The following is a 15,809-nucleotide window of genomic DNA, read 5'->3' on the forward strand; positions in this document are numbered from 1 at the left end:
TCAACCGCAGTGTGTAGTTAGTCTCACTCAGTTTGTGTGTGTTTATCACAATCTGTCACTGCTGCGGTGCATGACTGCCCCCTGCAGACACTCCCTCCATACTACAAGCTCATGATGTCAGTCTTCAGACTTATTTTGGAGTTACAAATCTTGTTTACTGATCTTGTTTGTTGTGTTTTACCAAGCACAAACCTAATATATATGACAGAGCTTTTCAGAGGTGACACAATGCCCTATTTTCACGAGCGCGTGATGCACAAGGCCATGACACCCACTCTTCAGACTGATATGGGGAGATGTCATATGTCTGGTGTCGTCCCATCGTCAATCATTTCCTGTTTGTTTGTTGTGGCATGACCTCAACATAGTCTTGTCCACCCCGAACCCTGAACTTGCCTTTAAGTCACGCTTCAATCTTCACGCCTCTTGCTTGCAGGAAGAAGAGGTGGAAGAGTTTAGGGTAAGTTTGTCCTGATACTGGGTTTCATCCAGTTTCAGTCTGGACCAGCAAAAATTCAATCCATCCTGCATCCCCACCATCATAAGCTCTGCATGCCCCCCCCCCCCCCAACTTTACCTTGAGTGTACATGTGTGTCTGCCTGTGCTTGTGTGTGATTAACCCTTCCATTTACAGTGCCCCTTCACTTGAACCATACTGAAGTCCATCATTGGCCCATTAATTGTCTGTATCTTTGAGTCATATAGTAGCTTGAAATAATTCTCAGTGTTTTACCAAGCAATTTCAGACACACTGACGTACTGATAGGTAAAGATAGTAAAGACAAATGTCAAATATCTGGCATTTACTCTTCAAATTCATTGCCATTCAATGTACAATTATACAGTTGAATAAAATGTTCTTTTCTCAGGCAAACAGACAAGAGTTTATGAAACTGAAAGACATAAAGTAGAACTGAAAACAGCTGTGGAATTTAAGATTAAACGCCAGAGCTGCTAAATGGACTTTGACCTTCAACTTTTAAGCCAACGCAGACAAGAAGTCCTTGAAATGCTCTGAAAAAAAATTTCAGTGTGAACAGCTACAGTTCCATGGCAGCTGACTAACTAAACCTGCCAGTGAAAACACGAAATGATACGATCGACTTGTCGGTTGCCCCTTACGAGGTTGAGAATGAAGCTCTTGAGGCAAAGAAATACCGCAAGAAACCTTTATAGATACTATTTGACTCAGGTTTGGTGTTCGCTCATATCTGCATCCTGACATAATATTCCCCATATCGAATCTTGTGCATCGTTTGTTTCCTAACCCCTTTTTTTGTTTTTTTTGTTTTAAACCTCCATCTGACAGAATGTTCTGCTGCTCTGTACTGTGATAGCATGGCACAAGAGCGGGAGCCGCCTCCCTCCCGGTTGCATGGTCCTGTTTTAAAATGCTACGCTCCAACACAAAGACAGATGTACAGACTTTATAGTCGAAGAGGTGTTCGAACAGAAAGTAGTTGTGCCTGTTTTACTGTTGATTGGACTGACTCTTGTTTACCACTCTTTCCTTCCCTCTTTCAATCTGGCTTTTTGTTTTCTGTCTTTATACTTTAATGTGCATTTCTTCTGTTCCTCTCCTCTTCATTTTTCTCCTTCTATTCTCTGCCACTTCATCATCCTCAATCCTTCTTATTCTTCCTATTCTCTCTGTTTACTTCATCCCACTTCTGCCTTTCCTCCCTCCACTCCCCTTCCTCCCCCTCTCTCTTCTCCTCATTAGGTCTCTGAGTCAGGGCAGCACCAACTCCAACATGCTGGATGTGCAGGGCGGTGCCCATAAGAAGCGAGTGCGCCGCAGCTCGCTGCTCAACGCCAAGAAGCTGTACGAAGACGCTCAGATGGCCAGAAAGGTGAAGCAGTACCTGTCCAACCTGACGGTGGAGACGGATGAGGAGAAACACCAAATCATGTCCCTGCAGTGTGAGCCATCCTACAGCACATGTGAGTGACGCAGAAACTGAGACTACTTCACAGGGTAAACCTCATCCTGCTTGGTACACTCACAAGTATCAGTAAAAAGTACCTATAAGATACTATATAGATTTGATTTGCCATTTTCCAAGCAGTTTTATGCATGTATGTACTTTAATGTAAATCGGTACAACTCAGTATATATTTAGGGTTTGAGTTCTGGAAATTTAAAGCTGGAAAAAGTGAAGGGTAAATATTTTTTGAGAAATATTAAAATGTATGTTTTCTTCTTTATCAAATTAGCTGTTGCTAGACGATAACTCATCTGACCGTATACACTGTACTTCACACAGGACACATTTGTGTTATTGGCTTGCACTGCCATCTGCTGTACATGCAGATGTCCTGCAGAGAAAAACAGGAATTCAATCAGGTTCAGTCAGTTTGTAGATGCTGCAGTATCTATATGTCATCCAGAACTAAAACATGCACACAGTGGCATTATATTATAATGTTTTTAGTGGGTTATTGTAAACTAAATATGAAGTGCTTTAAACTGACCATCATTCAATTGTGTCAGTGCCTACTGGTCCATCACAGATGTGAGAAACTGGTGTTTGGTCATAAATGATACTGTGACAGGAAGGAATTGCAGGATGCAGATTGAAATTCTGATTAATGCTCAGGTCTAGAGGCTCGAGACTTATGGAAAATGTGATATAATTTTAGAAGTCAAACTTCGGAAGGCCTCCAAAGGTTTACAGATTGAACAAAAAGCCTGGAAAGATAATGTGATGTGACGTTTTCCCATCACTGTCATGCTGAGTACCTGGACTGAACCTCTTCAGAAAGTTAAAAACGGTTGATGTTTTAAACATTGTTCTGCTTGTACATTTTTCATCATCCTTCCCACGGTTTTAGTGTCCAAAAACCTGAGCGAGAGACGATCCACCAAGTCAGACATGTCTCCAGTGTCTCTGCGGTCGGCTCTGCCCTCGGGGAAGACACAAAACCGAGTGTCACAAGTCCTTCAGGTCCAGGTCCCACTGAATCCTCTGCGAAAGAAGAGCACTGCCAAGGACATAGGCACATCCAGTTAGTACACCTGCACTGTACTGTACATGTCATCAGCATTTTCATTTATGTAGAGTTATTTCCTTATGAGTTTTTGTATTTAGAATTTCATTTTAATCATCCCATATCTCTCTTACTAACTAACTTACTAACTGGTGAAATCTTAGTGGAAAAATACTTTTCATTTCTCATTTCTGTATTGTTGCAGGTGTTTGACAAACTCAGGATGATTACATTTTCTGATACCTTTTCTCTCTCTCTCTCTCTCTCTCTCTCTCTTTTTTCTTTATTTCTCCAGACTCAAACTCTCCTCAAGTGGTGAAGAAACCTCAAGTGAACTCATCAGAGGAGTGGGGTGCCAAGAGACCATCTGATGACACCGTCTCCACCATCTCCTCGCTTCACTCCAGCCCCACGGTGTCGCCGCAGGGCTCCCCACGTAAAGGTGAGCTACAGAAACCGTGCTTTTATCCAAGGGAGGTTACTTTAGGTGAAGAGGAGGCCCAGAGTTTATTCAGTGAAACAGTCAGATGGAAGCAGAGCTCTGAAACACTAATGATATTCTTACTGAGTCACTCAGAAACTCTGTCGAGGGTATGTCCTCATGTATGTTAAGGGTAGAAGTCAATTTATTTCACCCTTTTCCTTCCTTGAAAACTTTTGGGATTGCATGTTTTGTTGTTAGTAACTAGATGATTACCTTGGCCTGAATGTCCTTTTTGACTGGAATTGTCACTATGCTCAAGTTGAAAAAGCCTTCTCTTTCTTCCTTGTCAGTGGGAGGTGCGGCCAAGTCCCAGAACTCCAGCCAGATGAATTTGTCAGGATCTTCATCTTCGCTGACCAGCGACGCCAGCACCAAAGCCGGCACCGTCAGCCTGCGCAGCTACGGCATAGGTGGGGCTCTCCTCCACAAGAGGATCCTGCAGATGACCAGGCAGCATAGCCGAGAGCGTAGCAGGGAGAGAGACAATCAGGAGAAAGAGGAGGATGAGGAGAACCAGAAAGGAAATGAAGTGGAAAAGGAAAAAGAGCAGATGATGCAGGAGAAGACTGAAGAAGTTCAGAGAGGCTTGTTTCCGTCAGGGCAAAAGAGAGGGAGAACCAGGCAGGAGAACAACCAGGGTGCACAGGCAAATTCAAGGCTAATGCTTCAGGGGGTAAGAGCAGGAACGACGGGTACGCATGGGGTGCATCCCATGGTCCGCACTGGGTCTCCTCCCAGTCTTCCGGGGCCAAGACCCATTACTCTGTCACCTCTCTCCCAGCCCCCGCTAAAGAGACCCAAACCCACCAAGTCCCCCATCAGGACAAGGTTGATGTCACCAATCAGGGCACTGAGGGAAAGGAGTCAGTCCAGGGACAGGACAGTGGCGGGCAGGCCACATCTGAACAGGGATGAGGTTGTGCCCTCCTCAGCTCAGGATCTGAGACAAGGACAGGAAGAGCAGAGAGCCAGGAGGTCGGTCAGCCCCAACCCTTTCCTTTGGCTCTGCAGGGACAGACACCCCAGGAGAAAGACTGTCTGATGAAATAACTGATTCATCCACTTATTTGCTGAGTAATCTAGTGGCATGAATTTTCAATTAGTGTTTCCATTGCAAATGACAGCCAGTAAAACTGATGCCCCCACACCAGGTGTTAGTCTCAGAGGTGCCTTTATTCATGGGTATAATGCTGTTCATTTTTCAGTGTTGCAACTTCAGCAGTCACATATGTCACTGACAAAACAGAAAGCATATCCACCTTTTCATTGAAATCCCAGAATGAAGGATATTTTTGAAATGCATTTTCACAAGAGAAAGATCCTCTTGGTTTTGGTATGAGACGTTCTTGTGTAGCTTGCAGTATTTTATTGCCGTGTTCATTTAATTTCCCCGCAGTCAGAAATGATTTGGTTCAACAGGTTCGTCTGACATGAAGTTTAAACTGTGACCCTAACGGTGTCCTTCACTTCATTTCTACCCAATCCAGCATTTTCATTTCACAGTTCACACTTTTCGAAGTGGTTAAAACTTCACAGGCTCACAGTTTCTGAAACCTGCGACTGATTTGTGTGAGCGTGATGGAAATTACTGCACTTTACAAGACAAGCTAATTCTAAGTATTATAGATTTTTACTGGATTAACAGTGTTAGTTTTAAGTATTTGCTATTAAAAAACAAATTGAAACTTCAAATTGCCTCCCCATCTTCTCCATCTTTGGCATTGATCCCTTTCACTTTCCATCCTCATCCCCTCTCTCCGTCTTGCATTTTCTCCATCATTATAATCTGTGTTTTTACGTCATGTTCAAATATAAATGTCCTAAATGTTCCTCTATCCAGGGTACACGCTCCTGCCAGCTGGTAAAGCAGACAACCTGTCGGACTCGAGTCACAGCGAGATCTCTTCCCGCTCCAGTATCTGCTCTGTTGACTCCATGCCGGCTCCCGGGCCTGAGGACCGGTGTAATAACAGCAACAGGACCTGTACTGCTACTACTACTGCTGCTGCTGCTGCTGCTGCTAGTACAACTACATCTGCAACCACAACACCTGTTCCAGTTGCTGAGAGCACAGCAGCAACTCACGCACACTTAAATACTGACTACAACCAGCCCAGCACAAGGTAATTAACATCAGTTCAATTCAGTTCTGGTTAGGTGAAATAATTTAGGGTGAGAAGAGAGCATCAGACGTTAAGTAAGGGTCTTAATGTGTCAGCCGTTTGCATCAGTATCGCACCTAAAAGAACTAAGCCGCAAGAAAATAAGGTCGGGTCAGGCGAGAAAAATCTGGTTAGTCAGTGTCCTCTCAGTGATCTTTCAGGTTAACAGAATCCTTTTCTATTCCGTCTGCTGACAAAACTCAGTAACTGTGGCACAAAAAACTCATTTGCTATAAAATTCAAGCGTCTCTCTGGACTGAACTTACATTACAAGAGGACCTGCGGGTTCACTGAAAAACAGTCAGTAATTGTTGCTGTTGTTATTACTGGTGCGTGTGGGGGGGTGTAAAATCACTGACCAGCTCAGCACAAATAGCGAAAGCACCTCAGCTTCCCTGGAGAAATAAATCTTGTCCAAATGAGACTAAACTTGCTTGAGGACCTAAGATTTGAGGACTTCAAAACGACAGACGTTTTTTTAGATTTTGTTTTCCAGCCTTCTAAACTTTAAACGCTTTTTTTTTAGTGTCTTACCCGTACCTTGGCGAAAAATTAATTGGTATAAGAGCTATGACTCACAATAAACAAAGTTTTAAAAAAATAAAAAAGGAAGAAGAAAAAAATCCCATTGGACAACATGAGCAGAACGGCACCACACGGACACGGTCTGCTACCTCGAGCCGCTCTTCCATTTCCTCTCCCAGCTGGGTTCCAATCATGTCCTTTTCCTCATTAAAACTCAGAGAACAGGAAGTCATAAAACACGCCAGGTTTTTATTAGCGTCCCGTTTTTACTGCCCTCCTCTCTCCTCCTTTTCTCCATTAACAACATATCGGTTTTCACGCAGGCTGCTTTTTAATCTGCCCGAGTAAACAGCACACCTTTTTTTATTGTCTGCTGTTTGTTTATTGTTCCTACATGATGTCTCACAAAGTGGAGACTATAAAATATCTTCGGACGCAATAATCTGTCCACTTGTCTCGTATTATATTACCTCAACAGCCTTGCCATATAACACGAGCCCCTTTTATAAAATATGGCTCGGTTTCATTGAGTGTCTTGTTTGTCCAGTAAAATCGTGTTCACAGTTTTGGAAAAAAAAAAGAAAAACTTTGAAAAGTTTTTTTTTTTTTTTTAAAGCCAGACATAGTGATCTATCATGTGGGTAATGTTGTCAAATGTTTGTTTTGTGATTTTGGTGTACAGATGAGGCTTAGACTTTAATGACTGAACATTTACAGTAACTGAATTTCATAGCTGAAGTTGAACTTAATCCTGTCCTGTTTTGCCCTCAGGGTGTTTCAAATGACCTAATTTTTGTGGTCCTTTGACGGGATAAAGTTTCCAATATCAGGCTTCTACACGGTGCGCATTCACCTCTTCATATTTTCACTCTGTTGTCCACAGCAGCTCCTTGTTGCTGGCTCGAGGATACGTACCGCGAGCCTCCACCTTTACCTCCTCCACCTCAACGGAGGAGCTGGCCCCGGACCACACCTCTCTGGACTCTGTGGCTGACAGCGGCCGCGGCAGCTGGACGTCCTGCTCCTCCAACTCGCACGACTCCTTCCAGAGCCTCCCCACCTCCTCCTGCCGGCCCTGGGACCACGGCATCCACGGCCATCCGCTCTCCCTCCCGCACACGCACCTGGGCGCCTTCAAGCACACGCAGCTGGCCGGGCCGATAGCCGAGGTCGAGGCCGCCGCTCACTCGTGGGCAAACGAGGACACCGCCGCCAAGCAGCACTCCAGAAACTCCAGCTCGGATCTGTCCAATCAGTCGCGACAGAGCTGGGCGTCGTCCAGCTCGCTGTCGGACAACTACGAGGGGAATTACGGCACAATAAAGCGGAGAAACACCTCGGAGCACCCCTCCTCGCCAACCAACGAGGAAGGAGGGCAAAGCACAGACCCCGTCTACAAAACGGTGACGTCAAGCACAGAGAAGGGCCTGATAGGTGAGGGCTCAGGTTGCGAGTTTGATTCCCTGTAGCGACAATGTGACGGTGGTCAACTGCTGAGGCATGTGTGGTCGTCTGGATAGTTACATTAGAGAAAAGTCTTCTCCATTACACAGTAAATAAAGTCTGCTGTTGCGATGTAGTGAACAAAAGGCAGATGTTACACTCTGGCATTTCTTTGATGTCGGGCTAAGATCCCAAACAGATCTCCATGTGACAGGAGTTATGACGCATCCTCATCAGCCAGAGTCTAAATTTGTCTTTTGGATCCCCAGCTGTGGCTTCAGGGTGAACTGTAAGGCTTTGCAGTTTGCTAGTTTTATGAGACGGCATAATGTCCATTTGCCAACACAATTAGTGGATTAACCTGGTGGATCAACAGAGCAAAACATTTTGATAATCGATTAATCGTTTAAGTCAAACATTCTCTGCCTCCAGCTTCTCAAATGTGAGAATTTGCTTGTTTTACATCACTTGTAGATTAAATATCTTTAGACAAAACAAGCGATCTGATGGCGTCACCTTTGGCTCTGGGGGAAATAACAATGAGCCTTATTTTCACTATTCACTTAACCAAACGATTAATCGATTAATCTGGGAAATAACGGACAGATTATTAAAGAGTGACAGTGATCATTAGTTGCAGCTCTAGTTCTGTCTGTATCTGCTGCAGCCATCCATCTCATCGGTCGTATACGTTTCTTTTCATTTTCAACACGTTTTCTTGCATGTGTAGTAATGTGTTTGTGAAACGTCACATTTAATTTTTCCATTATTTTCCTTTGTTTCTCCCCTCCCCACACATCTCCACCCCACATCCGTCACTCCCCTCCACTGCCCCATCCCTCCCTTTCTTTTGGTCTACACCTCCATCCAGTGTACTGTGTCACCTCCCCCGCCAAGGATGAGCGTTACCGAGCTCCCCCTCCCACCCCTCCAGGCTACCAGGGTCTGGCTCTGGGGGATCTCGGCCTCACAGACGGAGTAGTCGGTGGTCCAGGAGGTCTCCCCCCAAGGCCTCCTCACCTCAGACCTCCGGACTACAGTGTGGCCCTGCAGAGGAGCAAACTCCTGCAGAGCCCTGGAGCGGCGGGTGGTCTGGCTGAAGCACGGAGGCTGGCTGCTAACCATCACCTCCACCACCAAGAGGCTCGGACCGCCGGCTCCACGCAGGGCCACTCCAGACCGCCCAGCATCTGCCTCCCGCCACAGGAGCTGGCTGACAGTGAGGATGGTACGTCCCACAGGGCGGTGCAAAGAGAAAGCAGCAGGGTTCGACTTTTAAAGAGTTAAAAAAATGGATTCCCTTTGTTGATTCCCTTAAGGAAGACATGCTCCTACTAAACCATCACTTACTGTAATTCATAAATCATTGATGTGACAGTTTGCAGGTTGACGATGGTGAGTCATCAGATTTTAATGGTAGAAACGGTTACAGTATAGTGGTTATAGGACCGTAATAATTATTAGCGTTTAGAGAATTACAAATATCTAAATCAAGGGAGCAGTCATGAAACTAAGTGCTAGTAAGGATTAATTCATATGAAACAGTCCTGGTCGTATCTTATTGATCACTTTGTGATATTATTGCCTTTTCTGTGGTATTAAAAAGTCCTAAAAAATCTAAATTTAAACTGCAGAAAACTTTAGGGCTTATAAACCTGTAGACTCTGCCAAACGCTGTCCTCTCTTCTCTGTTCCAGATGAACAAGTGTCTGCAGTGTAGAGACGGTGACGTCACACTCACGCACGCACGCACACACACACACACACACACACACACACACACACACACACACACAAACACACGGACCAAGTCGTGCTGTTCGGGCTTTGGACTAAGCGGACTAAGCTAGCAGCCTGCCAACAACACGCACATCACAGCACATTCTCCAAAACCCCTCCTTCCAACCCTGTGTGACATCACCACGGACCATAATGCACCTGTGGACCACAGCAGGGCTTGGGGGCGGACCTTTCCTCCTGCTCCCAGGACTTGTACAATCATCTCTTTTTAAACTCATTTCACAGAACAAAGAAGAAAGATTTTAGAAACTTTTTTAAAAACTCTTGAACAAAGCAGAAAAAAAGGCTATGATGAAGGTGATGGAGAGGAAAAAAAGGACAAATAAAAGAAGGATTGAGTGTTAATATCAGTGTCTCACGAGACAAAGTCGTCCTCCATGGAACCAGACCACCACGTACCTCCATTTTGAGCTCCAAGCTTCCTTGTCTGAAGTTTTTTTTTGCATTGCTTTTTTAGCTTTTTTTAATTTTATTTTTTACAGTTTTAACCTGTTGTACAGTGATTGTTTTTGTGTGTAAACAGATTTGTTTTTCTTCTTTTCTTTGCATCTCTGCGCTTTGCATATTTTGATGTGAGAGTAGTGAGGAGGAAGAGGAGGAGCAGCAGACAAAGGGATAGAAAGCTGCAGTCAGCAGTACAAGTATTACAGTGAACATTAGCACGTGGGGGAAAGTTTATTTATTATTGTTTTCGTTGGTTTTGTTCGCAGTTTGCGGTCAGCTCAAAAGAAGATGAATGTAGATAAATAAGAGACAAGAAAAAACTATTTTTTAGATATTTTTTTTTAGGGGTCTTGATGGGCCTGTGTCAGACCCCGGCACTGATGATGTAAATTCACCCAATTCAAAGTCAGTCCCCACAAACAAACCAAATGGATACAAAAAAAAGCGGCTACAAAACTGTCTTCGCTAACCCGCTGCTTACGCTTTTGACTTTATTTGACGTCAGGAATCGGCCAGGAGCCTCGTAGAGCCTCATGTCTCACTCCTCTTTCTAGAGGAGAAGTTAAACTCCCGACATAACAGGGAGCGCGTCTGTTTGTGTTTATTGGACCGTGTTGAGCTTTACGGACAAAAAAAAAAATGCTGAATCTTTCAGGCAGTTTTTTGTCTTCGTGTCGCGTTCTCGCCTCCCCAGCCCACCCCTCTTATTGCTCGTTCGGCCTGACGCGAGGTACTTTAGCAGCATGCTGCCTCCTGGATGTTCTATAGAAACTGTATTATAACTCGTTTTTAATGAGCTGACGAACAAATGCCTCGCCGCTTTCCTGTACAGTCCAAGCGTGTGTTGTTATTCTATTGCAGCAGCTATAATCAAACGATAAATTAGCACTGTGTGGTCACGCATCGTGCATGCATGCACACACACATACACCAGAATATTAGTTGGTGTACAAAAAGACAAAGGACAGTGTTTGCGCCGAGGCTTACATTTTGTTTACAATGTTTATTAGTCTAGTTGTCTGTTGAATTACAGGCTGAGATGTTAAAGTGTAATTCTCCAGGTTGATTTGACCTTGTAAATTTGTTTATAATGCAGCAGGAATACGAGATGCAGCATAAACTTTGACTGTGTGCTCACAGTGTACCTCTCTTATTGGTTTTTGCTTCTTATTTAAACAGAACGAGCAGCAAAACAAGTCAAAAGATAACGTGTTGTAACGCCTGGCTTGCATCTCCTCTCCATGTTGATAGTGCATTTTGTAAAATATTTAAAGGACGTGCTTGAAAATGTTTATTTGTATTGAAAACAGAAGCAAATTTGTACATTCTGAGTTAAGTTTCGGAAAAGGAAAATAGTTTTGAATTGTGTTTACCTGCAGTGCATCGGGGTGTAACTGGAATTCGACTTTCTCTTCTGCTTTCTGTCTCGCGGCTCTGTGATGCTTCCTCAGATTTGTTTGCCACACAAAGACTTGAAATGATTAATGCTAATATATACATGGCATATATATGAATTTATACATATATATTTTTGTTGTTTCTTTGCCATAAATTAATGTATAGATGAGAGAAGAGAGTCCTCTGTAAAGGCTATTTTTGAATATTTTGTTATAAGAAAAAAAATCTGAGGTTGTGATTGCCCTGTTTCAGGAGTCTTTTAAGGAATTAGTTCTTGTCATTGTTCATACCTTATTTTCTCCCCTCACACTCTGCTGTTGGTGCCATTTCTGCTTCGTCTGTAGTTGTAATTGCTGCTGTGTTTTGGGATATGAGTGTGTGTGTGTGTGTGTGTGTGTTGTGGAATTATATTTGCGAGTTTGGGACCAACATAGCTTTCTTTTTTTTTCCCCAAAAAAATCTAATTTTGATGCAATCTGGGCTTACAGCACATAAAGAAAGGCTCAGAAGTCATTTTCAATAAAATCAAAAAAAGCCTTTTTAGTTTGCAGCTCTGATTGCTCCCGCCTGCAGAAAGGCGGGCGCCATGTGGGTCTCCTGCCATCGGTCGCATGACACAAGGCGACGCTCATTCATACTCAGACCGAATGATTGAAAGTAGTTTTTTGATGCGATAACATGCCCATCTGTTAGAACTAACCAGAGCAAGTCAGTGCCGTGTCGATTATCGGCCCGCCTTTCTCTCAGCAGTGTCAGCTCAGCAGGACTTTAAACCTTTCCTCTCACTGCACTCGTTTATCCACTGCGACTGCTTGTTCCTTTTTTTTCCTTTTTAAATAATATCAATAGTTGAAACAGACTGAGTCAGAAACTGACAATTCATCTTTTCTTTTTTTTCTTTTTTATTTTTGCACAACTGTATTCCTCAGATTCTCAACTATAAATCAGTATTATTATTATTATTCTGAATGGATGATTTACAAAAAGGTAGGCCGAGGTATTAGGAGTGGCACAGATCTTACTCAAAAGTCACAAGAAATGCTCTGTGTGTATTTCGACCTGCTCTCAGTTGTTAAATTGAGAGCTAAGCAACTTCTTTTTCTTACTTTCTCTCTAACTCCTCCTCCTCCTCCTCCTTCTTCCTCCTCTTCTTCTTCTTCTCTGCATACAGCAGGTTTTTGTTTTCATAGAGGATCTGGCAGTGAGCAGCTCCTGGCACTGTGAATATAACATGTCAGTGTTTTTAACAACTTAAAACCCGGAGAGGATAAACTTTAATTCTCTCTCTCACGGCATGATGAAAATATCTATCTGATTGTAATATAGCCCCCACCCTCACCCCTCAGCCTGCCCTCAGATGTCCTGCCATGTTACCCGGAATGCAATAAGAGAGATGTGAATGTGTTTCTTGTAGACATCTTTTGGCATTACAGCAGAAATGCACAACAATAAGCTTCAATGTGGTGAGTGTGCTGCACAAACTGTACAAAGAGGTATTAACTTGGTCTGTGGCTTAAAGTTTGCTTTCGTCTCACACTTGTCATAGCTGTTGTAACTTATGTCTTTTAGAAAGACAACATGATTTTGCTCATACGCTTTTTATGTATTTTTTACGAGTGATTGTAAATAGTTGTTATATTTTTTTCTTTAAGAGAATAAGAGAGTATAAAAAGGAAAAAAATACCTTTTATTTCTCCAAGTCTACTGATATGAATTTGGACAATGAATAAAATGTTAAGCAGAAACATTTTTGTGTCTTCTCGTGGTGGTTGATATGTGGTTATGACTTCTCATCCAAACCAAATGGAGATATATTTAACTTTTCTTTACCTTTTCAGGCCTCTAAAATAATTCAAAGGAAACAATCCGTAACTTTGGGGCTGACTGAAACATTTTAACAACCTTGAAATATTCAAGATATTCATGGTTCCCTGAGGATAAATGCTATTGATTGTGGTAATGTCATGACTTGACGTTTGCGATCTGCAGTCGATCGTGTGGTGCCATAACCGGGTCAATTGAAATTTCTCTAAAACTGGTTTATGACAAAACTGATGACATTCCTGTGAGCCTCAACTGTACTTTGTGTTTAGTGCTAATTAGCTAATGTTAGCATGCTAACACACTAAACTGAACTGGTCAATGCGGTAAACAATGTACTTATTAAACATTGGCGTGTTAACATGCTGGTGTTAACATTTAGCTCAAGGCGACGCTTTGCTTAAAACCATCTGATCTGCTAGCATAGCTGTCATTTTACATGTTTTATACAGTAAATTAATTTATTTTCCTGCAGCATCTGATTTCCTGATACCTAATCCTATTTTTTTTAATGATTTTTTGGTAGCTACTCAAAGCACTTCGAGCTCACATGTTAAGGTTCTGGTCTTAGTTAAATAACAAAAGTCACTTACCACTCTTTTATGTAACATGGATGTTTAAGGACAATTTTCAGCTAAATTTATCCCATTTGGATATTTGATATCTTGTCAGAGGCCTTGTAAACCTCTGTTAACGTTTTGTCAGGACAAACAGCCAGTGTTTTTGGTGCAGTATCTGCTTTCTGACACCTTTAACCAGTAGATCTTGACACCAAAGAGAAAGAATCTAATCTGTCCTCACGCTGTTCAGATGTCCTGGGTTTTGTCCTCGCTGTCTCTCTCCGCCTTCTGCTGCGTTCATCTCTGCATCAGATCTGATCAGAGCTGGAGAGCATCAAGCTGTGCTCAAGGTCAGGTTCCTTTTACTTCTCATTAAGGGTTTACTGTCACACAGAGGAGCAGGAAGTCATGCTGGTTGCTCTGCGTGTCGGAGGAACAACACATCATTCTGGGAGTACACTGTAATATATGGTGCATTTCTACTATAAATTCTTATTCATGCAGGTTGAAATGAGCAGAAAAATGTGAACCACTTATGAAGCTTCTCAGTACTTACATGCAGACAGTAAACACCAGGAATGAATAAATTCTTTCTAAGCAGTGAGTTGTGCTAAGCAGAAACCCGTAAAAGTAACTTTTAAAAGGTTAATTTACCCCAAATCACATGGCATTCAGTCAGAAGCAGGAGTTTGGCAAACTCAAAGTCCACTTGCTATCTTTTTCTAGAGCTTTCAACAACATCTCACACTCTTCTTCAGCTAATAGAGTTTGCTCAGTTCTAACTTAGTCTAAATCCAAGGCCAAAACATTAAAAATGCAACACAGAAAAGAGGTTGGACAGCAGAGGGGATAAAGAGAACAGAGTATCGCTGACTTAAACTGAGTGACTTTAACTCCTTATATCCAGTTTTATTCATTTATTCTCAGATTTTGAGACGTCAGATAAGAAAATAAGATTTCTGTCCTCAGAGCGATGTCCCCGTTACCGTCAGCATGTTGTACTGACTTGGACAGAACAGTCTGAACTGCTTTGTGTTCTTTCTCCTGTGATAAAAGTTGGAAGGATGTTGTGCAGACGGGTCAGGGCTGTGAAGGGGTGAGATTTAAGGGGTCAGGGGGGGAGGGGTATGTGAACCAGCACGTTCAAAGAGCTGGTCTTTCCACTTCAGAGAGAATATTCCAGGATGGTGAGAGAAGTTTAGCTCCGAGTGGGATTCGACTGGAAGTGAGTCGGTTGAAATTACACACAGCTTCAATTATACATCACAAAGGGCCAAAGAGCCCCACTGGATGGCAGAGGAGGAAATGTGGAAAACGCGGGAACGCTCGGGTCTTGTAATATGTGCAGCCTGTATGCGCGCGTGTGTGTGTGTGTGTCACACCTCTCCTCTGTTTCGACTTTGAAGTTACGACTTTGTCAGGAGCAGAAGCCGAGAGCAGGAGGTGGGAAAACGAAAACTTTACCACCTGAGGGTTGTACACACACGGGGGTTGGCTTTTAGCATATTTCTGTCTAAATGAAAATTTGTGAAGCAAAACAGTTTGGAAAGTGTTCTGTCACCTGTACAGTCTCAGCGCTGCCCTTGAGCCCACATATGTGTGAGTGTGCATATGCTCTCACATACAGAAATGAAAAATAAGTTGTCTTCATCACTTGTTAACCTTTCGTGCCTCAATCTCTGCAGGATCATGTTAATAAGTTCTTTGTCCTTGACTGCTGCAAAGTTTTTCATGTGTTTCTCTGGCGTCTTTACATCTCGTTATCGTGTTGAACGCATGAAGGGATCAAAGCAAGCCGAGTGTCCTGGTGGCTGAAGTGTTTTAGATGCTGCTCGTGTAACCTGTCTCCATCATTTCCTGTCACCTCAGTACTGACATCTGCCTAAAATAAAAACAGGAGATATCCTACTGCAAATACTTACGTCTGAGTTTTAGTCAAGAGCCATAAACACTGACGCCTCCACTTCCCGTAATGCCTCTCTTTTTTTAAACCACTTCACTACCTGATCACATAACAAGGTGTTTGTAGTTATTCCAAATGACCTATCTTTAAAGCATAATGTGCAGGAATTCCCTCAAATTAAAACCTGTCTGAAAAAATCTTATGATTTTCTTATGTTCTTGTTTTGGCCATCAACAGTTCTGAAGAAAGGTCATTGATTGTTTAATTTTCTTTCTCA

The 15,809-nt window shown here is 42.9% G+C and overlaps 1 protein-coding gene across 8 annotated transcripts in view; it reads left to right on the forward strand.

Moving 5' to 3' along the window:
* rapgef6 (Rap guanine nucleotide exchange factor (GEF) 6) overlaps positions 1 to 12,995 on the forward strand; it is a 131,769-nt gene extending 118,774 nt beyond the window's left edge. For 4 of the 8 annotated variants that reach the window (XM_046409892.1, XM_046409894.1, XM_046409887.1 and 1 more), the window contains 9 exons: positions 437 to 460; positions 1,725 to 1,945; positions 2,837 to 3,010; positions 3,288 to 3,434; positions 3,767 to 3,886; positions 5,317 to 5,599; positions 7,047 to 7,597; positions 8,478 to 8,834; positions 9,304 to 12,995. In XM_046409892.1, the coding sequence (XP_046265848.1) occupies positions 437 to 460; positions 1,725 to 1,945; positions 2,837 to 3,010; positions 3,288 to 3,434; positions 3,767 to 3,886; positions 5,317 to 5,599; positions 7,047 to 7,597; positions 8,478 to 8,834; positions 9,304 to 9,326 (1,900 nt within the window). In that variant the 3' untranslated portion in view covers positions 9,327 to 12,995. The remainder of the gene's footprint in view (positions 1 to 436; positions 461 to 1,724; positions 1,946 to 2,836; positions 3,011 to 3,287; positions 3,435 to 3,766; positions 3,887 to 5,316; positions 5,600 to 7,046; positions 7,598 to 8,477; positions 8,835 to 9,303) is intronic. The other 4 variants (XM_046409893.1, XM_046409889.1, XM_046409888.1 and 1 more) reach the window with 3 other exon arrangements.
* The last annotated feature ends 2,814 nt before the right edge of the window (positions 12,996 to 15,809 follow it).

The sequence above is a fragment of the Scatophagus argus genome, chromosome 14, assembly GCF_020382885.2.
Source record: "Scatophagus argus isolate fScaArg1 chromosome 14, fScaArg1.pri, whole genome shotgun sequence".
Taxonomy (NCBI): Eukaryota; Metazoa; Chordata; class Actinopteri; family Scatophagidae; genus Scatophagus; species Scatophagus argus.